Source organism: Crocodylus porosus, unplaced genomic scaffold (assembly GCF_001723895.1).
Source record: "Crocodylus porosus isolate Cpor-Errol unplaced genomic scaffold, CroPor_comp1, whole genome shotgun sequence".
In the NCBI taxonomy this organism is placed as follows: Eukaryota; Metazoa; Chordata; order Crocodylia; family Crocodylidae; genus Crocodylus; species Crocodylus porosus.
This window is the reverse complement of record NW_017728947.1, coordinates 2,228,571-2,250,636: the sequence shown is the minus strand read 5'-3', so window position 1 is coordinate 2,250,636 and position 22,066 is coordinate 2,228,571. Positions and strand designations below refer to the sequence as shown.

General features: G+C 55.1%; 2 protein-coding genes across 7 annotated transcripts in view; both read right to left on the bottom strand.

The window, feature by feature from the left end:
• Positions 1–22,066, bottom strand: part of LOC109320799 (AP-2 complex subunit alpha-2) — a 621,923-nt gene that overhangs the window by 72,831 nt on the left and 527,026 nt on the right. The gene's annotated exons all lie outside the window — the stretch shown is intronic.
• On the bottom strand, positions 669–7,572 carry HSD17B14 (hydroxysteroid 17-beta dehydrogenase 14). Of its 2 annotated transcripts, XM_019551097.1 has the most exons (9): positions 7,438–7,571; positions 6,340–6,384; positions 6,005–6,105; positions 5,700–5,766; positions 3,755–3,846; positions 3,502–3,606; positions 3,074–3,141; positions 2,767–2,863; positions 669–1,862 (listed from the first exon to the last, which is right to left on the bottom strand). In XM_019551097.1, the coding sequence occupies exons 1-9, from the start codon at positions 7,523–7,525 to the stop codon at positions 1,713–1,715; spliced, it is 813 nt and encodes a 270-aa protein (XP_019406642.1). In that variant the 5' UTR covers positions 7,526–7,571; the 3' UTR covers positions 669–1,712. The 2 variants fall into 2 exon arrangements, with proteins under 2 accessions (XP_019406642.1, XP_019406643.1); XM_019551098.1 differs by lacking the exon at positions 6,340–6,384 and having other exon boundaries at positions 7,438–7,572.

The following is a 22,066-nucleotide window of genomic DNA, read 5'->3' as shown; positions in this document are numbered from 1 at the left end:
CAATGAAAGCTAGTCAGAAACCAGCAGTAAGAGCTGAGCTGCTCCCCCTTTCCAGGGGTGCTGGTTGCAGGACACAGGCAGACAGGGTTTTTTGGGTAGAGGTGATCTCTTTTATTAGACCAACTAAATAGTTGGAAAAATTGCTCTTTCCAAGCTTTCTGGCACAAATGCCCTTCTTCAGGTGTTCAGACTCGCTCTGCCTGAAGAAGGGTGTTTGTGCCCCAAAGCTTGCAAAGAACAATTTGTCCAACTCTCTAGTTGTTCTAATAGAAGAGGTCCCATCTACCCAAAGAACCTGGTCTGCTTTACACCCTTTCAAGTGCTGACTCTGTAGCTAGTCGGCTCTTTTTTGCAGCTGCTGCAGTGTGATCCTTGCTTTGCATGTGGAGCCCATCTACAATTATTGTGCAATTCACCAGTGAATGGCATTATATATGGAATGTGTAGCAGAGACCTCAGAGCCAGCTGCCTCTAGGGGACAGCGCGGCCTGGGCCTACGGCGGGGGGGGACGGGACACAAGGAGCTGTTTATAGAGACCGGCCCTGTCCCAGGACATAGCTGCCCCTGGAGTAGAACCTGCTCCATGGGGGCTGTTCCAGAGGATACACTCTTGGCTGGGAGAAGATAGCCCCCCTCCAGGTACCCAATAAAACTTAGATCACAAGACTGACTGGCAGATCATCTTTATTGAGTAGCTGGCATGCGTGGTAGGGGGTGCTGCCCCCTGACCCCCCTGGAGGACCCCCTGCCCCTCTATGCCTGGCACCAAGACAGCCAGATTCGCTCTCTGGCACCTTGAGGACAGTCAAAGGCACTTGGGGTTTTGCTGATCTGGGTTCACAGCCAGTTCCAACCTCCCCAGGACATCCAGGAGGCAAAGGCACAGGGGAAGACACCTGCTTACCCCCTCTCAAAAAACCTCACCACAGAGAAGAGCTATTGCATGTGGGTGCGTATAGGCAGCTGTGGAGGTAGAAGTCCATTTGTCACCTGAATAGGACCTCCTGACCAAGCATGGGGTGCCCTGTGCCAAGCAGTAGTCCCTGGACAGAGACTAGGGTGCCCCCTGCCTGCCCCAGACTCAGCACAGGCACCCTTGAATAAAATTGGCATGCCCTGCCTAGGCAGAGCAGAACCCCCACCCTCTGCTTGAGATGGATGCCCCCATCTATGCAGGCTATAATACATGCCACCCTCCAGGCACTGCTCATTAAAGCAGGCCAAAGCTGGGGAAACTGAGGCCAGAGGCCCAGACTTGCCCCCCCACCATCCCCTACTGTCTCTCTCCACAGGACCCTGATCATCTTATTCCCTTGGCATGGTCCCTTCCTGTTGAATAGAGTGTTAAAGCAACTGCGGGGGGGGGGAGGGTAGCAGTGGGTTTTGTGCAGATAAAGTGAGCCAGGATGCCTGGGTTCTCCTAACCTTGGGAGGGGAACGGGGTCTGGTATGGGAAAAGCAGGGTGGGCTCAGAGTCAGGACACCTGAGTTCTCCCTCCAGCAGTGGGAAGGAGTGGGGAATGGTAGATTAGAGCTGGGAGCCAAGACACCTGGGTTCTCCCCCAGCTCTGGGAGGAAGCAGGGTCTGGAGGAGGGGGCATGCGCAGCAGGTAGAACCAATTCACCGTGGAGCATTCATTTGAAATCACCAGGTCAGGGCCCAAAGGGGGAAACTGAGGCATGCCCCCTCCACCTCCCTGACCCACAGCTCCTAGGAGGCGGTGGGCAGGCTCTTGGGGGCATAGCCCAGCTCTGCACCACCACTCAGCAGCAGGTCGATGCCAGTGCAGAAGGTGGCATCAGCAGCCAGGTACAGCACGGCCCTGGCACACTCCTCGGGCGTGCCCATGCGAGCCAGGAGCTAGGGAAGGTAGAGGAGCACACATCACACTGCAGTCTGCACCCCCCTGAAAGCTGGGTGCCCCATGGGCTGCTGGAATAGTCTGAGCCCCACCAGTGCCCTACCCTAGAACCCCCAAACCACAGATCCTGGCCCTTACAGGAACCCTAGAACTAGGATCCCTGGCTCCCACTTGGAACCCCCAAATAGAGGCTTTGTCATCCCCCAAACCCAGGGGTCTGGCAACCACATGCACCCTAGAACCACTCCAGCCCCAAATTGGGACATCCTGGAGTCCCCTGAACCTCCGAACTACAGATCCTGGCTCTTCCCAGGCCCCCATAATGGAGGCAGCTTAGCCCTACTCTGACCTCCCCCACAAATACAGGCCCTGATGCCCTCCCCGCCCCTCCAAAACACCCAGAGACAGAGCACCAATTTCTCCTAGAACCACTCTGGCCCCCAACACTGGGATGACCTGCCCCCCACTCTCCCAGGTCCCCTTTCCAGAGCTGGGAAAGAACCCAGGTGACCTGGCTTCCAGCCCTCACCACTATCCCACCAGACCTTACTCCCTTCTCTGAGTTGAGAGAAAACCCAGGTGTCCATCCCAAACAACAGATCCTGGCTTCTTCCAGACTCTGGGAAAGGCAGGGCCCCCCTCTCTGTACCCTAACATACAGCAGCATCTCACTAGCCACCAAGCCATGGAGGGCGTGGGGCCCCTCTGAAACCCCAAACCAGCCTCCCCCCATAAAACACACCTCCATAGCCCCCCAAAGAGCTCCATCAAGAGCCCCCAACCCCTTGCCCCCAGATCCCCCAAGCTTCTCCCCTGAAAAGCCCCTCTTTCCAGTAAGTCCCAGCATCTAGTCTAGGGGGAACCCCACAATTAAGACCCCCCCCTGCCACTTCTCCCACTTGCCTGGGCTTCCTTGCCAGCTTGGATCGCAGCCTCAGGATTGGATGTCTGCCTGGCAAGGTCTGCCCACATCGGGGTCCAAATGTTCCCAGGAGAGATGCTAGTGGGGTGGGGAGGGCATGGACACAACATTTCAGTGCCCTCCGTGGAGGAATCTACTCCCTCCTCTAGGTGCTGTGACAGCAACAGTGCTATGAACTTCCCCCTAGCAATGTCCCCAGCCTAAGATTCCCCTGGTGCTGTGAGCTTCCCCCAGCTGGGGTCTCCCTCAGTGTTGTGAGCTTTCCCCTCAGTAGTGCCCCAGTAGTACCTGTTCACCCTCACGCCATATCTGCTCTCATCAATAGCCATAGCTTTGGTCATTGCGGTCACTGCACCCTGTGGACAGAAAGAGTTGGGGGCTCTGGGCAGATGTATGAGTGCAGGGAAGGGGCACTTTGTCCTCATCTGGCCTCAGGGTTGGGGGATATTCTGGAATACACCCAGGCTCAAAAGTCTTTGATCAACATGTGTTAAAGCAGAGAACTGGGATGCCTGGGTTCTATCCCAGCTCTGGGAAGCAAGTAGGGGCTGGTGAGTTACAGCAGGGGGGCTGCGAGCCAGGACACCTGGGTTCTACCCCAGCTCTCAGAGGGGAGTGGGCTCTAGTGAGTTAGAGCTGGGAGCCAGGACACCTGGTTTCTCCCCCAGCTCACTGACGAGTGGGGCTAGTGCATTCTAACTGGGTTCAGGTTGTACCTTTGTGGCGACATATGGAACAGCCTGTCTCTGCCCAAAGACGCCAACGAGGCTGGAGATGTTGATGATGTTTCCCCGAGTCTTCCGAAGGTGAGGCAGGGTGAACTGCACAGGAAGGATAAATACAGCCACCTCTGGGATGAAGCACACTGGGGGACTGATTATTCAGGGACCCCCCTTGCCCAGTGCCAAAATGCTACCTCTGGGGTAGGATAGGGTGCCTCTGGGGTGGGGGCATGGAGGTTTTCCTCACCTTTGCCATCAAGAAATAGCCAATGAGGTTGATCTCGAGGAGCTCCCGAAACTTCTGGGGGCTGATGTCATCAATTTCTTGCTCAGGTGGATCTGGGGAAGGGGCAGGGGGGTAGCATTAGAGAGAACCAAGTCAGGTGACTTCTCCCCTTTCTCCTGAGTACATCTCACCTCCCAGAACCACCAGTCCCCACCACAGAAACATATGACACACCCAGAAGCCGCCCCCCATTGTAGCAGGTCTGACTTAAAACCTGCCTCACTCCAGTTCCTCGCTGTCTTCTCACATTATTTCACCTGCTACGCCTCGATGTATATAGACTGGGAGGCCACCCTGAATCCTGGAGTAATCCTGGCTGCCTTCCATCAACCCAAGCAGACTCTCAGTCCTACTGGCACTCTTTGGACCCCTCTCTCTACCACCCAATTATTCTATGCCCAGTTGGCCCTCTCTGTGCCTTGCAGGTACCACCCATGGCCCTCCTGACCCTTTCCATGCCCCATAGCACTAAAAAGCCCCAAGGCCATTAATCATAACCTCCAGCCTCCCCCACAACCAAACCATGTCTCATGGGTATCAGGCATCATCCATTAGTACCTCCAGCCCATCATACCTTTCTGTTGAGGCCTTGGACTTTACGACCCTGGCTGTCACCGGCAGCCCCTGCACATTTGTTTGGGCCTGGCTTCTAGGTCTCAGCCTCCCGGACGCAGCCCCAGCCCTCTTACCCTCAGCCCCTGCCTGGAGCCTAACCTTGGCCTTCTTAGTCTAAGCCCCTGCCCAAAGTCCAGCCTTGGCTCTCTCAGCCCCAACTCCAGTCCCTGCCTGCCAGTGTGCTTGCAGTTGTCCCCCTGCTTTGATTCCTGCTCCACCCAAACTTCAAAACCATCCATCTGGGAGATGCAGCAGCATTTCTGTTCAGGCAGCACTGAGGGAATTGACTGACTTCATGGTTTATTGTCATCTCCCTGATTCCTGCTAATCTCCCCACTTTACAAATGTTAAGAACCTTCCATCCTTTTTAATGGTCCTGATGTTCCACCATTCAAACTATACTTTTTCCTGAAGGTTTGCTCACTGTTTGCTATTTCTGGTGACATCTTTTTTCTCTTTCACATTCCTATAGACTCTTTTTTAGCTTTAGCTAAACCCCTTAACTCAGGTGTGGTCATAATAACTCAGGTATAAACATGAATGACAGTGAGGTATTGGAGGCACCATCAAGACACTCAAGAAAGCTAGATTTTGTTTTATCAATCTGAATAAGACATACATTCAGCTCTAGTGATTACAGGATCCATGACACAATGTCTTTGGACTATTTTGACTATTTTTTGCCAACATGTTGTGCCTTTTTTTAAAAACTTTAGATAGAATTTAGCAAATCTGTGTGTATTCCAACAGTGATATTTGTTTGTGTTTGATCTCAGACTGAATAATAAAGTGCTAGTCCCCTAGCATATTAGTAAAGCTTCTAGTTTTGCTCTAACTGGAAAAAGATGTGTTGTGTTTCATGTGATGCAGCTATCTGCAATCCCTTTTCAATGTCCTAGATCTGCCCATGACTGCCTGAGTCCTGGCCTCAGCCCCAGCCCCCTCGAAACCATGTGTCCCAGGCACCCTGCTGCCACAGCCTCCTATCCACCCCTACAGCCACAATCAAATGCTCTGGTCTTTACCAGCCTACAATAACTCCACTGAGGCAGATCCAACAGGTGCCCTGGTAGACTTGCACCCCCTTTTGATTCCTGTTCCACCAAAAGTTTAAAGCCAACTGCCTGGGAGGAGCAGCATGTCTACTCTGCTACACCCCCCCACCTCTGGGGATCCCGCTAATGTGTGACACACACCCCCAGCAGGGGGAGCTCCCTAATACAGCATCTGCCCCCCCTACCCCATGTCAGGGTCCCTCCAAAGATCCCCTGGCACTGTCAGGGTGACTCACGCTGCCCAGCATTGTTCACAAGACAGTCCAGGTGCCCAAAGCGCTGCAGGGTTGTGGATACCAGGGCCTGGGGGAGGGGAGCAGGGAGGGGAGTCAGAGGGAGAGAGCCAGGGGTATAGGGAATCAGGAGAGGACAGTAGGGATTTTGGGGGGTTCAGGGCAGATTGGGAGGGACAGGCCTTATCAGACCCAGCCTCAAGTGCCTACCATCTTGCGGTGCTGCATGATGAGCAAGGCGGCTTGATACCCCTATTGCTTTCTCTTTAAAGACCTCTCCCCCACTCCTCCCCAAGCCCCAGACCCACCTGGATATCCTGTTCACTGGTGACATCACAGGGCCAGAAGAAGGGCTTCCCAAGGCCCCCTGACTCCTTTAGTGCCTGCTCCAGTGCCTCCCCCACCTCCTCTGCAAGTGAAAAGGGAGGAGGGGTGGAGAGAAACAGCTGGGGAGGGGGTAGCATTAGATACTGGGGGGATGGGAGATCCCAAGGGGAAAGGGCCATCCATAAATACCAGGCAGGGACAGATCTGGAGGGCCAGTCCCAATCACCCCAGCCCTGGGATGCAAGGTGAAGCCTCCCTCCACTGAAGCCCCATGGGAAGGGGAGATAAAGACAAGAGGTGGGGTGGCAGGGTTCACCTTCAGCTTTTGGGGCACAGAAGACTACGTGAGCTCCCTGGTGGACTGTGCGGGTGGAGGGGGGAGTTGTGGAGTTGCAAGGGGGCAAAGTAAGACGACAAGGTTAGCGTGAGATTGGCTAGTGCTACACACTTCCTCCTACAGTGCAGGCAGAGGCACCATCCCTCCCTTCAGTGCTGCGAGTTTCCTCCTAGCAGTGCCCTCCACATCCCCCCAGGCAGGGATGGGTCTCCGCTGCCCCCTGCTGAGTAGCTCCCTGCACTATACATGTCTCATAGAAATGGAAGCGCCAAGATTTGGGGTTGGGGGGGAGGGGCTAACACAGCCTCTTCACCCCCAGCTCAGCCCCATGACAGAAAGCTGGGGTGGGCATCAGGGTCCCTCCTGACAGGAGCTGTTAGCAGTGGAGGGCACAGGGACGGGCCAAGCCCAGGGCTGGATAACAAAGGCAGGGGACAGAGGTGGGGTACACTGTAGGCTTCACCCCCACACACTCATATCTCTGGCCTCTTCCCCCCTCCCCACCTCCAAGTCAGTGACCTGCTGGATGGACAGTCACGGGACAGACAAAGTCCAGCTGGGTCCAAGCCTCTGCCCTGCCTCAAAGTCCTCTCCCCACCCAGCCCCCAATCCCAGCCTTGCAGACCCCCCACTATGTCTGCCACCCCATGCCTCAGCCCCCAACCCCTCCATGGTCAGACATGGCAACCCCATCCTCCCTGCTCCCCCATGCCACCCCTTGACCTCCCAATCCCAGCCCCACTACAACCCCTGCCCCAGCCCAGAGCCCCCCTCAGCATCACCCCAAGGACTCCCTGCTCCTCGACCCCCACCTCCCCAGCTCCCCCACAGAGGCCCCGCAATAGCCCTGACTCCAGCTCCCTCCAGCCCCCACACCTAATACCCCCAATCCCACTCATCCCCAAGCCCACTGCACCCAGTCCCTGCCCCACCCCATCCCAGCCCCTCAGACCCAGCTCCCCCAGCCACCCCACACGCAATACCTCCCCAGTCCCACTCGCCCCCAAACCCACTGCACCCCAGTCCCTGCTCTACCCATCCCAGCCCCAGTGCACGGAGACCCCTGTCTCCCCTCACCAAACTCCCTGACGATGGCTTCCCCGATGCCCCTCGTGCCTCCCGTCACTAGGGCAACCTTGCCCGGGTAGCGCAGCCCCGAAGCCATGGCTAGGCTAGGCTAGGCCAGGCCAGGCCAGCCCCAGCTGATCACGGGTTCCCCCTGGGCGCGGGCCAGGAAGAAAGAGGAGAGACAGATGCACCCTGGGAAATATAGTCTCTTGATTTGGGGGGGGTTGGAATGGGCATCCCCCGCCAAGGGGCAGGACTACAGGGCTGGATTAACACATAGACAAACTAGGTACATGCCTAGGGCGCTAAGTGAAGAAGAGACCCAGTTGGGCTTGTTTTACCTATTATAATTATTGAGTGAAAAAAAGGAATATACAAATTTTATCTTCAGCTGGTTTCCCTAAAGTCCACTAAAGGGTTAATCTGGCCCTGCACCACTGGGGTCCATCACATGTAATACCCAGGAAGCAGGGGCAGCAGCGGTGCTGGTTGCCTGTGTTCTGCTAGGGGTTTCCCAGGCTTCTGGGCTTTACTGATTGCCCCTTTCCCCAGCTTTCTGCTACACGTGCTAAGGTGTTTTTAACCTCCGTCCAAGGCATTGGGTGTTGGCTGCTTGGGGATTCGGATTGGGCTGTGCCAATACTCCTGCTGAGACCAAAACTAGCACTTTCACCCCATGGTGATGCATTTTGTTGCTACACAGCCCTGCTTCCAGCAAAGGGAGTGGGAGGAATGCAACTGGCCTGGGGGATGGGGAGGGGGATGAACCCCTTGATTGCTGGGCTGGTTCTTATAGGGGGGTGGAATTGGACTCAGAGAGATGCAGACTTAGGTTTCACTTGGATATCAGGAAAAACCTCTTAACTGCTAGAGCAGTGAGGCTGTGGACTAGACAGCTTAGGGGAGCTGTGTGCTGTCCATCACTGGAGGGGTTCAAGGAGAGGTTGGACAGGCACTGGTCAGGGATGATCTAGCTGTAGCTCTGCCTGTGTTCTGCTCTGGGGGTTTCCCAGGCTTTGCTGGTTGCTCCCACCTTTCTGCTACAGGTGTCAAGGTGTTTTTAAAAAGCCTTCCTCAGAGGCACTGGGTGTTGGCTGCAGCCAAGGCTGGGGATTGGGACTGAGCTGTGCCAGTGCTCCTGCTGGGACTTAAAGCCAGAGGCTTCTGACTAAAGGGTCTTGTTCTTCCACTCAGGGTCAGACTGACTGCTGTATTTGAGGTCAGAAAGGAATTTTACCTCAGGGTCAGATTGGTGAGGACTATGGGGGTTGTTGCCTTCTGCTGTAGCAGGAGGCCTGGCCCTTTTCCTGAGGAGAGCATACATTAACCCTTTATAGCAGCAGGAAGTTGGCTGCTGTGGTCCTTCTTCTTTACCTGCAGCAGGTTTGGGCGTGATGTCTTGTTTTGGTCCGAGCTGACAATAGTCTGACCGGGGAAATACCATGATCACCATGGTGGTTTTCCCAAGGACAGGGGTAGTACCTGGGTGGAGGTAATGTATAGTTACCCTCCCACTTTCATTTCCAGGGGGAAGATCTTGGCTTTATGCCCACCTTATGGTACAGAGACTCCTCCTCAGCTTGCTCCTGCAGCCATATGGCTGAGGGCAAGCAAAACCTGGGATATACAAACCTTCGTGGGCCTGCACGTAGGACACCTGCCAAATGATTTGGAAATATCTGAAGCCCCAGGTTCGGGTAGAAGATGTTTGCTGGTAGTAGGGCCATATATAGTTCTTGAATGAGTCACAGATTTGGAATTGATTTGGCTTGGAACGTGAAAATTTTCCATTAAAAAAAAAAGTAGTTTTATCAATTGGTTAGACTGTGGATTTGCATAGGATGGCTGGGATCAGGCGGGAATTGGACTAGAGGACCTCCAGAGGTCCCTTCCAGCCCTGCTTCTCTACAATTCTATGATACCCAGATCTGGTCTCTCCTGAGGTGGGGCTCTGTGGGGAGTAGTGTAGGAGGAAGTGCTCCCCTACTCCAACCCCAGCAAGGGACAGCATGGAGGACGAGGCAGTTGGCAGGAGCTGGCTGTGCAGGTCCCTTCCAGCCCAATTTCTCTGATTCTATGCTCTACCTTGTGGCCCCATGGGCTGGGTGACTGGCGTGGAGCTGGATTGGGCACCACATGCCAGGACTGGGGCCCTACACTGCCCTGATCAGCCCTGTACTGCCCAGATTGGCCCCAATACCATCCAGATCAACTATGTGTGCCCTATCTAGTACACAGGGCTAGTCAGGAGAGCAGTGTTTAATGTAGCCACACCGCTCCCTGCTGGCCAGACTTCCAGACCCATTGAGGAGCCCTGCAGCCAAATGACACAGCTCCATGGGCAAATCTGGTCTATGGGCCAGGGATTGAGCACCCCTGGGATACAGGGCTTTTTGGGTAGGGATTTGCTTTGGGAAAGAAGATCAGGACACAGAGCTGAACAGCACAAACTTTATTGAATACATTTGCCTGCTAAGGCTGGGTTGGGCTCCCAGTACCTCTGGGGTGAGGAGGCATCTGTTTATCCAGGAATGCCCTCACCCAGGGTTGAGGTGCAGCTGGTTCTGGGTGGGGCATGTTGGGAGCTGGTTATACAGGGCACCTCTTCTAGCACTGAGATGCCGCAGGAGCTGCCTATATTAGAAAAGCTTCCTCAGCACCTCATGCTCCACCGCACCTTTTCATCACACCCACAGGTCTCCAATTGGAGCGTGGGGTTTGTTTTCATGACCCCCAGACATGTTTGGACAAATCTGTCTGGCTCCAAGCCCCAGGCCTGCAAATGTAGAGGGTGGGAACTAGGGAGGATGACAGGTCCCATGAACTTCCTCTTCCTTCTAGACGCTGATCTCAGCTCTCTGGCTAGCACAGTCAGCAGGAGATGGAGGCAGGGCTGGGATGCCAGGGAGCTGTGAGTTAGGAGCGAGGGACACCAGCAGGGCGGTGGGGGGGGGAAGGGGGCGGCAGGTGAAGAGTGAGGGGCACTGCCAGGAGGGCAGGGCTGCCTGTCAGGAGCTGAAGGGAAGGTGTTGAGGGGCACCAGCCAAGCAGGGGAATATTTGGGGGTCCCCAGTGGCCATCTCTTCCTGGCAAATAGAGTGACCCTCAGCTCCAAGGTGGAGGGGGCTGTTTCCCTGTCTGACCACAGAAGGGTGCCCTTATTCAATGCAGAACTGGGGAGAGGGCAACAAGATCCCACATGGAGTGTCTCCCCACCCTGCCTCCTTGGTTGGGGATATCGAGGCCCCCAACCCCACCCCCCAGCCTGTCTTCCCTCTCCCCCTCAAATCCCCAGTGGACTTGGGAAAGTCCCAGCTAAGACTTCAGCACCGCATCCTCCTCTGGGGGTGCCCTGAGGGCAGGACTTAACCCCACTCCACAGCCAATGGGCTAGAAGCTAGACTGGAGCAGTGTGATTCTGATTGGCTGGCTGACTTCACTCAAGTGCACCCTCACCTGACTGGGTTTGGGGCCCCCACTCTGCCCCTGATACCCGCCATTAACCAAACCCTCATTTCCTACAATCTTTTGCTCCCCATAATCCTTTAGGGTGGCAGGATTGGATGGTGCAGGAGAGTACATCTGATTGGATACCTCAGACGAAACTGACACCTGATTGGTTGGTTCAGGCAGTGAGGATGTCCCATAGGATGTATCGGGCATGGATGAAGCCTGATTGGTTGCCTCTGTCCAAGATGGTGACACCTGATTGGGCATCTCAGACAAAGCTGATATCTGACTGGACACCTCAAGAATGGGCAATGCCCAATCAGAGTTCCAAGACAGAGGTGAGCCCCGATTGGCTGCTCCTGACTGTAGCCCTGTGCTGATGGGAAACACTGCACACTGACTGGGGGAGCAGTCTCTCTCAGCCACAATGTGATTGGCCTGGTGGTCCCCATGGATGGGCATGGCAGAAAGCATGAGATGCTGATTGGTCAGTGCATCTAGTTGCTCTTGGTGGGGCTCTGAGTGGGGCTTGGGTCCCCCAAGCTGGGGCTCTGATGGGGTCCTCCCTGCAGAGAGAAACAAGGCAGGGTCACCCTTCCTGTCTGGAGCCTGGCATGTGGCCACTTCTGGGGTAGGGTACACCAAGGACTGGTTATAAAACACCCCCTTGCCCAGGGCTGAGATGCAGCTGGCTCTGGGGTGGGGCCTGTCGGGAGCTGGGAATACACAGAGAGGAAAAAGGCCCCTTTATCTGCCCTGCTGCCCCTATCGTCTCCACCTGTCTCTTCCCCCTTGGGAGCTGCTGTCAGGAGTCAGGAATTTCCCCGACAGCTGAAACACATTCCAGGCATTTTTTGCTTCACTTGCCTGGCTGTTTTCACAGCCCTGATAGAGGGGGGCAGCACTGAGGGGGAAAGGGAGGCCACTGGGAGAGGTGAGAGGAGCTGGAACCCAGGCACCCTAAGTCCCAGCTTCTCCCCCACCCCCTGCTCCAACCCACCAGGCCCCACTCTCCCGTCCCAGTGTTCACTGGAACCCTGATGTCCTGGCTCCCAACCCGCCCCCCCAGCTTCAACCCACCAGGCCCCACTCTCCCCTCCCAGAGCTGGGCTGGAACCCCAATGTCTCAGAGGCTTAGCCTGTTACCTGTGATGAGTTTGCTGCGTTGAGAGGCCTCACTTGCCAGGGTGTAGGACAGGCTGACAATCCGCTGCTGGTCTCCCTTGGCCCCCGGGACGCAGGGACCCTGGGGCCCCCCATTCACACCCCCCCTGCAAGGCTGGGCTGGCTCTGGGCCTGGGTTGGGGGGTGGGACCAGGAGGGGTAGCTGGTGGGGGTGGGGAAATTTTAGAGGGGAGGGACAAGTCATGATACCCTGATGGGCCCTCTCCCAATTCCCTAGGCCTCTCTCTGCCCATAAAACCCTTCCCCTCACTGCCCCCCATCATGCCCATGGGTCTATGTAGCCTCATTACCCTTCCCCTACACCATGGTCCCTCCAACCCCCATGCTCCAACCTCCATGGATTCTGTATCCTCTCTCTCCACTGTACAGGTCCCCTGCCTCCATGCCCCGGACGCCGTGCCCCACCATGCCCAGGGCTCTCTGCCCCTGCTTATTCTGCCCCCCACATACACCATGGTCCCCCCACACTCATGCCAGGGGTCCACGTATCCCATAACCCACCCCTCACACACCACAGTTCCCCTGCCCCCATGCCCAGAGCCTTATGCACCCCATATGCTTTACCCCCACATCATCTCCCCCCATGCCCAGAGTTCCTTGCATCCCTATAGCCCCTCCCCCACACATGGTCTCACCCTGCCCCCCTCAGTTCCCATCCCAGATCCTCTCCCCAGTCTTTCTCTCTCTCTTTCAGGGTCTCCCCTGCTTCAGCTCTTGTGGAAGGGTGGGCAGGGCTGGACTGGGCAGGGGAGGCTGGTAATTTAAGAGGTCCCACAGGCAGACAGGAGGGTTGGGGCTCCCTTAATCCGTGGGGTGCAGTGAGGCCAGGCCCATTTCTTGGGGCAGGAAGGAAGGGGACGAGGCATTGCAGAGAGAAAGGGCCTGGGGAGGTCCCTTTGGTTCTGCTTCATCTGAGAGGCACAAGAATAAGGAGCATCCCCCCTCGCCAGGACCTGAACTCAGCTTAGCCTGAGCCCCAAACCCAACAGCCGTACTGCCCTCCCAGGGCTAGCGAGAGAACCCAGGTGTCCTAACTCACAGCTCCATGCCCACTGGACACCACTAGTCTCCTACAGCTGACCTAGGGCCCCTGGGCTGTCTGGACTGGGTGGGGGGAAGCTGGAGTGTCCTGGGTAGAGGACTCAGGAGACAGCCCCACTTCCAGAATAAGGGGGCCTGGTTTGCCCTAAAGGGAAGTGGGTTGGCCCCAGGCAGCCCTGCCTCCTGTCTGCATGGAATCCCCTCTCCCTGCCAAGACTGCCTGCATACCCACCCTGCTGGCACTGCCCCGGTGGGAGCTGTGCCGGGGCCCCGGGGGGCTGGGCCTGCCTCTATCCTGTGACCGCTGGGCTTCCTGGTGGCGCTGCATCCGCTCCAACTGCTCCTGGGCACTCATCCGTGCCCGGTGCGGGGTGGAGGGGACAGGGGCACTCGCCTGTGGGGGGCACAAAGAGACAGCCATCAGGGGATCAGTGTGCTGCAGGGGACCCAGGCATCCAGGTTCCCAGCTCCTCCCCAGGTCTAACCCACCGGACCCCACTCCCTGACCATAGTCAGGCTAGAACCCAGGTGACCCGGCTCCCAGACCCCTGCTCAGATTTGCTAGACCCCTTCTCCTGGGACAAAATCCAGATGTTCAGACCCCCAGCCCCCACCCTCTCCTGGATTTAACCCACTTGACCTCACAGCCCACCCTGAGCTGGGCTGGAATCCAGGAGTCTGGACTCCCAGCCCCTTCTGCTCGAACCCACCTGACCCCACTCCTCTCCCAAAGCTCAGCTAGAACCCAGGCATCTCATATACCTTGGCAGGCAGCTCTGCTGGTCTCTGTTCCCACGGCTCATAAGATGCTGGGCTGGGGGTCCATGGAAGGTGGAGGGCAGCAGTTTGGGAGCCAAAACCTATGGAAGGAGAAGAGCAGAAGTGGTTAAAGGGGCTGGGGCACAAGAGGTTAATGCCAACCCGGTTTAACAGCAAAAGTGAAAGACCCACCTGATGCAGTGAGGTCAGGGCTCCCTCTCTCTGGCTGTGGCGATCTGGCCCCTCCTCTGGGAGGACTCTGGGGGGGCCTTGAGCCCAAGGTTGCACCCCCAAACACTGCAGGGACAGGTGGGCTCTGCAGGGGAACAGAAAGGTGAACCCAGGGCTATAGAGACAGCAAGGAGCTATGGATTGGGAGTGAGGGGCACCAGCAGCATTGGGGGAGAGCAGGGGGCTGAGCATGAGGGGCACCTGTAGGGCTGCAAGGTGTGGTGGGGGTGCAGGGGGCTGTGATTTGGGAGTGAAGAACACCGGCACCAAGGGTGTGAGGGTTGGAGAGTGCAGGTCGAGAGAGACTGGCACATCAGGGCTGGGGTTGTTCCAGCCCCACCCTGCTGCTACTTACATGCCCAGCTGCTGGTTGGTCTATCTGCCTGGTGGGCTCCAGCGTAGGCTCACGGTCAGGCGTGGATTGGGGCAGAGGGAGAGGCGGTCTGTGGGGAGTGACTCTGGGATCCTACAGTTTCCCCAGGAAAAGGAGCAGAAACAGCTTGGTGACACTCTGAGGTGTGGCAGCCTCTGGTGTGTGGCGCATTGAGAGCTGGTCCTACAGGGCTCCCTCACCTGGCACTGCGATGCAGCTGCCTCTGGGGTGGAGTGTGTTGGGGGCTGTTCCCCCCACTCCCACAGTGAACCTAGGATACAGGAGATCCCCTGTGTGACCCCTGTCCCCCACAACCCACCCCAAGGCTCCAGGACAGCAGACCCCTCACCATTAGCAGTAGCTCTTGGGGATCTCTGGGACCTTCCAGCCCTGGGAAGGGGAGGGAGCTGGGAGATGACCTGACCCGATGCTCCAGGACCGGGGAGGTGGCTGGGGAGAGCCCTGCAAACAAGACCACCCAGTGTCAGCATCCCCCTTTGTCCCCAGCCTTCCCCCCACCCCACTGTGCAGCATGGCACCCTCCCCAACCCAGCTCCTGTCCCCCACAGCACAGTGCCCTTGCAGGCCCCTGGGGAGGGCTCTGGCACCTGGGCATCTCCTGGTGTCTGGCATGGGGCAGGGGGGACCATGGGCTTTCAACCCTGCCAGGATGTCCTCGATCATCCACAGCTCCTGCTGTGCAGCCTTCTGCTCCTGAAGACAAAGGGTAGAAGGGTAAAGTTGGCCTGGTATCTACCCGCCTTCTACATTGCAACAGTGGGCTCAGTTAGCCTAGTACTCCCCTCCTTCAACAGAGTAATGCTCCCATCCAGCCCAGTACCCCTCACTATCATAGCAATGGTCCACCCAGCCTAGCACCACCCCCACCATCAAAGAAACTGTCCCATCCAACCCAGTGCATCCCCCCACACATCACAACAATGGTTGATCCTGTCCCACTTTAGGCTGGACTTTAGAAAGAACTTCTTCACAGTAAGGGTTGCCAGAATCTGGAATGGGCTCCCAAGGGAAGTGGTGCTCTCCCCTACCTCAGGGTCTTCAAGAGAAGACTGGGTAAGCACCTAGCTGGGGTCGTCTGACCCCAGCGCTCTTTCCTGCCCAAGGCAGGGGGCCAGACTCAATAACCAACAGAGGTCCCTTCTGACCCTAACATCTATGAATCTATGAACTCTGTACCTCCCATCAAAGCACTGGTCCCATCCAGCCTAATAACCCTCCCCTTTTCACAGCAATAGGTCCATCCAGCCCAGTTCCACCCCCACTCCATTACAACAATGGTCCATCCAGATCAATAACCTTCCCCTATCACAGCAATGGTCTCATCCAGCCCAGGACCCAGTATCACAGCAAGAGTCCCATCTAGCCCCACACAGCAGTGGCCCCACCCCCAGCAATGGTTCCATCCAGCTTGGTATTTCCTGCCCTCCAAGCAGACCAGTGGGCCCATCCAGCCCATAACCCTCTCCCCTGGTGCAGACCCTGTGCCCATCTACTCCGGTATCAGGCCTTTTCCAGTGTTAGTGCTGCTGGGCCCAGACACCCCAGTGGTCTCCTCTGCTCTGCTTCCTCCAGGTCCCCAGCTCTCAGCACTGATTGCTCAGAGGGCCCATGAGGCAGGGGGTCCTGCAACCTAACCCCTTCAGATATGGGGCTGACTCACGTGGGGGTGCCCGAGGTGCCGGATTTGTGCCAGGGTTTCTCTCAGCATCTGTAGCTCATTTTCAAAGGCAACATAGTCTGCCCAGGCCCTTTCGCTGTCCTGGAGGGCAAACAGAAGCTGTTTGTGTAGCCTGACATGCAGCCACCTCTGGGGCAAAGCATGGTGAGGGCTGTTTGTGCAGGGAATCCCTCCTTTGCCTCAGATGCAGCTGCTTTTGGGGGGTGCATTTTGAGCGCTGCCCATATAAGGACCCTAAGCCTGGCACCGATGCAGCCATCTCTGGGGTGGAACATGCCTAGCCTCCCCTCCCAACATACACACACACTCACCAGTGCCAGGTCGTTGAGCTGGGCTCTCACTTGGACCAGCTCGTCTTGCAACTGCCTCTGCTGGTACCAGATCTTTTCGGTGGCCAGGTCATGCCCTTTGAAGTCCTCCAGTTGATGGCGGGTCACTTCCAGGGCTTTCTCCAGCCTCTCCTGGAAGGGATCAAGGCTGGTTTAACCTCTGAGACAAGGCGACACAAGCAACTGAGAGGACTTGCATAGAAATCACAGAGAAGCAGGGATGGAAGGGCCCCCCCCCCCCCCCGATGCATCTAGTCCAGTGGTTCTCACCCTTTTCTGTATCAGGACCCATTTGTAAACATTAATGGTCAGTCCAACCCAGTGCCCCTCACTCCCGACCTCCTGCCCCCTGCTCCCAGGCTCCTGCCCCCAATGTGTGGGGCAGGGAGTGGGTATGTGGGGGAGAGAGGGTGGAACTCTGCAAGCCTACAAGGAAAAAGCCATGGTTTCCCATGGTTTTTCTCCTTTAAAGGAGAATCCATTTTTTAAATTTGTTCATGACCCTTTCATATATTCTTGCAACCCACTTTTGGGTAATGACCCACAGGTTTAGAAATGCTGATCTAGTCCAATCCCTGCCTGAGGCAAGATCATCCCTATCTAAACCATTCTGTACAAATCCATAACCTAAGCTCTTTGTAAAACTGCTATCAACTCTGACACAACACAAGATATCACACCCTAACCAGGCACAGGTAAAGCAGGGGGATCATGGCAGCCAACATGCTGCTGCTGTAAAACGTTGTTAATATATGCTTCCCACCAAATCCACACCAATCTGACCACGGGGCAAAATTCCTTCCTGACCCCAAATACAGCAATCAGGCTGACCCTAAGTGGAGGGCAAGACCCTTTAGCCAACAGCTTGAAGTCGCAGCAGGCGCACTGGCATAGCCGAGTCCCAATTCCCAGCCTTGGCTGTAGCCAACACCCAGTGCCTCTGAAAGAGGCTTAAAAACACCCTGACACATGTAGCAGAAAAGCAGGGCAAGGGCAACCAGCAAAGCCCAGAAGCCTGGGAAATCCCCAGAGCAGAACACAGGCAGAGCTACACCTAAATCATCCCTGACCAGTGCCTGTCCAACCTCTCCTTGAACCCCTCCAGTGATGGACAGCGCACAGTTCCCCTAGGCCGTCTAGTCCACTGCCTCACTGCTCTAACAGTGAAGAGGTTTTTCCTGATATCCAATATAAACCTACAGTCTAAAACTCTAAACCTAGTCTCCTAAGTCTAATTCCACTCCCCTTTAAGAACCACCCAGCAATCAAGGGGTCCATACCCCACACACACACTTTGCTCTTCATGCCCTGGGCAGGTTGCATTCACCACACTCCATCCACTGGAAGCAGGTCCGTGTAGTAATGAAATACACCACCACTGGATAAAAGCTTGCCTGTCATGGGGGAGGTGTAGGGCACTGAGATGCAGCCATCTCTGGGGTGTAATGCATTGAGGGGCTGTTTATATGGGCCCGCTTGCCAGATGCTGAGATGACACAGGCATTAAATTACCTTCTCAGCCTGCAGATGGCCTGTCTCCTCCTCCAGGCTCCGGAGCAGTTTGTCTTGGCCACAGAGTTTGGTCAGAAGGACCTACATTGAGGGGAGAACAAGGAAGGTCACATGGGAATTACATGCAAATCCATCTGCAGCCTCTAGATGACACTGTGGCTGACACCACTCATTCCCAGAGGAGCTGCCCCAGCCCTGCGGCTGATGTGATGTATACCCCTTTGCCAAGGTGCTGTTGCAAGCAGTGGGATGTCTGTTTCACTTTTCCTGTGCCCCACGTCAGACTTCCTATATAATCACAGGCTGGGGTGCAGGGTTGGGGGCAGATCTAGGAACTGCTTCCCTACACCATTGCACTGCCCTGAGCAGAAAACTGACAGGGGCCCCTTGTCCAACACAGAGATGCAGCTGTATCTGGGGTGGATCACCAGAGCTTTTTCTACAGCGTAAGTAGACATGTGGGTTAAGGCAATGAGTCTTAACTTTTTTAGGCTCCAGATACCACTTGGAAATTGTCAGCTCTTAATTTTTCCCAATTTTTTACTTTAGAAAAATAAAAGAGCATCTCTTCTGTGGCAAAGAACTCAGGCAGCCCACAGCATGTCAGAATATTTTTGACACTATGGATTCCTATTGGACATCTCTGGGTTTATCTTGTGAATCATGTTTGCACATCTAGCAATGCTAACACTGTGTGGCATTCCATGGCACCCTTGACAGGATCTCAATCCACCCAGGGTGCCATGGCCTTCTGACTGAGGATTGTTGTGTTAGGGTGTGTGTACATCTTTGGCATTGTGGGGGTGCTGTGTGTTTGTCTGGGCAGCTGTATGTGTTTGTGCAAGCTTGTGCACATGACAGTATACAAGCATGTGCATGTGTGCGCTTGGGGTACACTTGTGAGCATGTGTGCATCCATGTTTAGGGTCTGAACACCTGCGTGTGTGTGTGTGTGTGTGTGTGTGTGTGTGTATCAGAGAATGAGAGAGAGAGAGAGCTTGAGAGAGAGCGTATTGTGTGGAGAATCATAGAAAAGTTGGGTTGGAAGGGACCTCAGGAAGTCACATCTAGTCTGGACCCCTGCTCATGGTAGGATCATCCCTGACTAGACCATCCCAGCCAAGTGCCTGTCCAACCTGCTCTTGAAAACTTCCAGGGATGGAGAAGCCATGGCCTCTCTATGCAGCCTGTTCCCATGCAAGACTGCCCTCAGAGTGAGCAAGGTCTTCCTCATTTTCAACCTAAATTCCCCCTGATATAATTTAAGACTATTGTTCCTTGTCTTGTCCCCTACAGCCACAGAGAAAAGCCACTCTCCATCTTCCATATAACCATCTTTCAGATTTTAGAGACTGTTCTCAAACCCCCTTCAGTTTTCTCTGCTCCATACTAAACAGTCCCAACTCTTTCAGCCTTTTAAGTCCTGCTTTCCAGGCCTCTGATTATTTTTGGCTCCCTGATGGGCTCTTCCTAATCTGTCCACATCTTTTTTGAAGTGCAGGGCCCCAAACTGCACCCAGGGCTCCAAAAGAGCTTTCCCCAGTGCTGAATAGGATGGAAGCGTCACTTGGTTCCCTGTCATAGAATCATAGGAAAGTTGGGCTGGAAGGGACCTCACAAGGTCTGAGGACACAGACCAGCCTGGACACCTTTGTAAAGTGGGGAGACCAAAAGCTGATAGCATTTACCATAGAGAACTGCAGGGTGCTCCACCTTGGAATGAACAACCAGCATCATACTGTGGCTGAAAGAGACTTGGAGGTCCTGATTGACCACAAAATGAACATGAGCCACCAGTGCAATGCTGTGGCTAGCATAGCTAACTAAACTCTGGCATGCATCCATCGATGCATCTCTAGCAAAACCAGGAGCCCGGGACCTCCTGGTCAACCTCCTTCTGGCTCTGACCAAGCTCACCGTTTGGCTGTCCAGGCGGGATGCTCTGGTTGGGAAGGTCCCTGGAGACCTTGGGGCGTTTTTCCTCAGTGTCCTGCACGCACGTCTTTGCATGGAGCATCACTGGGTGGTAGCTACCAGCACTCTAGTTGAGTTCGAGGGCCGGTGGGCACTGTCTGGCATGCTCTGCTTGGTGTCCCCCCAGGGAGCACTTGTTTTGGCCCTTTGACCCTGCACGTGCACACCCTGTTTTCTTATGATTTGTCCCCCATAATCAGTTGAATTTTTAAAAGGCTCTGGCCACCCAACCAGTGGCAGCACCTGATTTTTAGTGGGCTGGGCCCACAGCCTTTTTAATTCAAATAGATCTAGCAAAACCAGGGACATCACCCTCCCGCTTTACTCAACCTTGGTGAGGCTGCAACTGGAGTACTGCATCCAGTTTTGGGCCCTCCACTCAGGAGGGACGTGGATATACTTGAGAGAGTCCAGAGGAGAGCCACCCATGTGATCAAAGGCCAAAAGAGCAAACCTTATGAGGAGAGGCTGAGGGCCATGGGACTCTTCAGCCTGGAGAAGAGAAGGCTCAGGGGTGACTTGGTGGCAGCCTATAAGTACATAAGAGGAGTGCATCAGGATCTGGGAGAACAGTTGTTCACCAAAGCTCTCCAAAGAATAACAAGGTCCAATGGCCACAAACTCCAGAAGGTTGATTTAGATTGAACAAGGAAAAACTTCTTCACATTCTGAGTAGGTAGCCATTTGTCTGGTTTTATAGAGGACAGTCCAGTTTTCTGGTCCTCTGTCCTCTACCAGATGCCTTTATGTCCTCTATTTTTCAGTGCTTGGTGGCATCCTCCTCCCCCACCAACATTGCCATGGCCACATATGAGAGCTCCCTGCTTGCCACCACCATGGCCCCACTGCCAACACTGCCGTCATCACCTGCAGGAGCTCGCCGTGCCCCTCCCAGCCTCAGGAGGTTGGGGGGTGGAGACTGTCCTCTATTCTTGAGGTACCTCTATGGCCATCCTAAGTCTGAGTGTCCAGGGTCTGGAACAGACTCCTCCTGGATGTGGTACAAGCACCTACTCTGGACTCATTCAAAAGGTGTTTGGATGTTTATCTTGCTGGGATCATTTGATCCTGGCAGCCTTCGTGCCTATGGCAAGGGGACTGGACTTGATGATTTCATGAGGTCCTTTCCAGCCCCTAATGTCTATGAAATCTAAGAGGTCACAGCTAGTCCAGCCCTTTGCTCAAAGAAGGATCATCCCTGGCTAAACCATCCCAGCCACATGTCTGTCCACCCTGCTCTTGAGAGCTTCCAGAAACAGAGATTTCAGCTTCTCTAGGCAGCTTGACCACCCTTAGAGTCAGAAAGTTTCTCCTCTTTTCCAACTTCAGTTCCCCCTGCTGCAGCTTGAGGCCATTTATCATAGTCCTGTCCCCTGTGGCCGCTGAGAAAAGTTCATCTCTATCCTTTCCATAATTGCCCTTCAGGTATTTGAAGACTGTGACCAAATCCCTATTCTGTCTTCGCTTCTCAAAAATAAACAACCCTAGTTCTTCCAGCTTTTCTTCAGCAGTCTTGCCTCCCAGGTCCCTCATCATTTTTGCTGCCCTGCACTGGACTGTTTCCAATCTATCCAAATCTTTCTTGAAGCACAGGGTCAGAACTGGACACGGTGCTCCAGGGGAGATCTCCCCAGTACTGAACAGAGTAGGAGAATCACTTGATTTGCAAATGATGCTACTGTTAATACAACCCAAAGGTTAGCTTTTTTATAATACCACCCAGTATGCTACAGGCTTCTTTTGTAACAGGAGGAAGCCAACACACTCACATCCGTGTCACCTTCAGAGCCAGGAGGGGACAGGAAGCGGCTCCTATCCCGGGGTGGTGGGGCCAGACTCCGGGGCTAGAGAGAGAGAGAGAGTAAGGGACTGAGCAGCAGAGAACCCAGGTATCCAGCCCTCACCTAGCTCCTTCCACAGAGCTGGGGTCCAGGCTCCCTTAAAGGGCAAAACAGGGGGGGCTGCATAGAAAGGGGAAACTGAGACAGGAAAGAGCAGTAGCAGGGGCAGGTGGGGTTCCCGCAGGCCGGGGAGGGGTACCTACCGTGTGAGTCAGCGAAGATCTCTTCCCATGGAGGGAGGGGC

Bases quoted from the DNA above. Each gene is read 5' to 3' on its own strand.
- HSD17B14 (XM_019551097.1), bottom strand. From the start codon at position 7,525: ATGGCTTCGGGGCTGCGCTACCCGGGCAAGGTTGCCCTAGTGACGGGA. The intron at 6,385-7,437 runs GTGAGGGGAGAC...CCACCCGCACAG, and splicing joins AGCCATCGTCAGGGAGTTTG to TCCACCAGGGAGCTCACGTA. The intron at 1,863-2,766 runs GCAAGTGGGAGA...TACCTTCCCTAG, and splicing joins AAGCTGGCAAGGAAGCCCAG to CTCCTGGCTCGCATGGGCAC.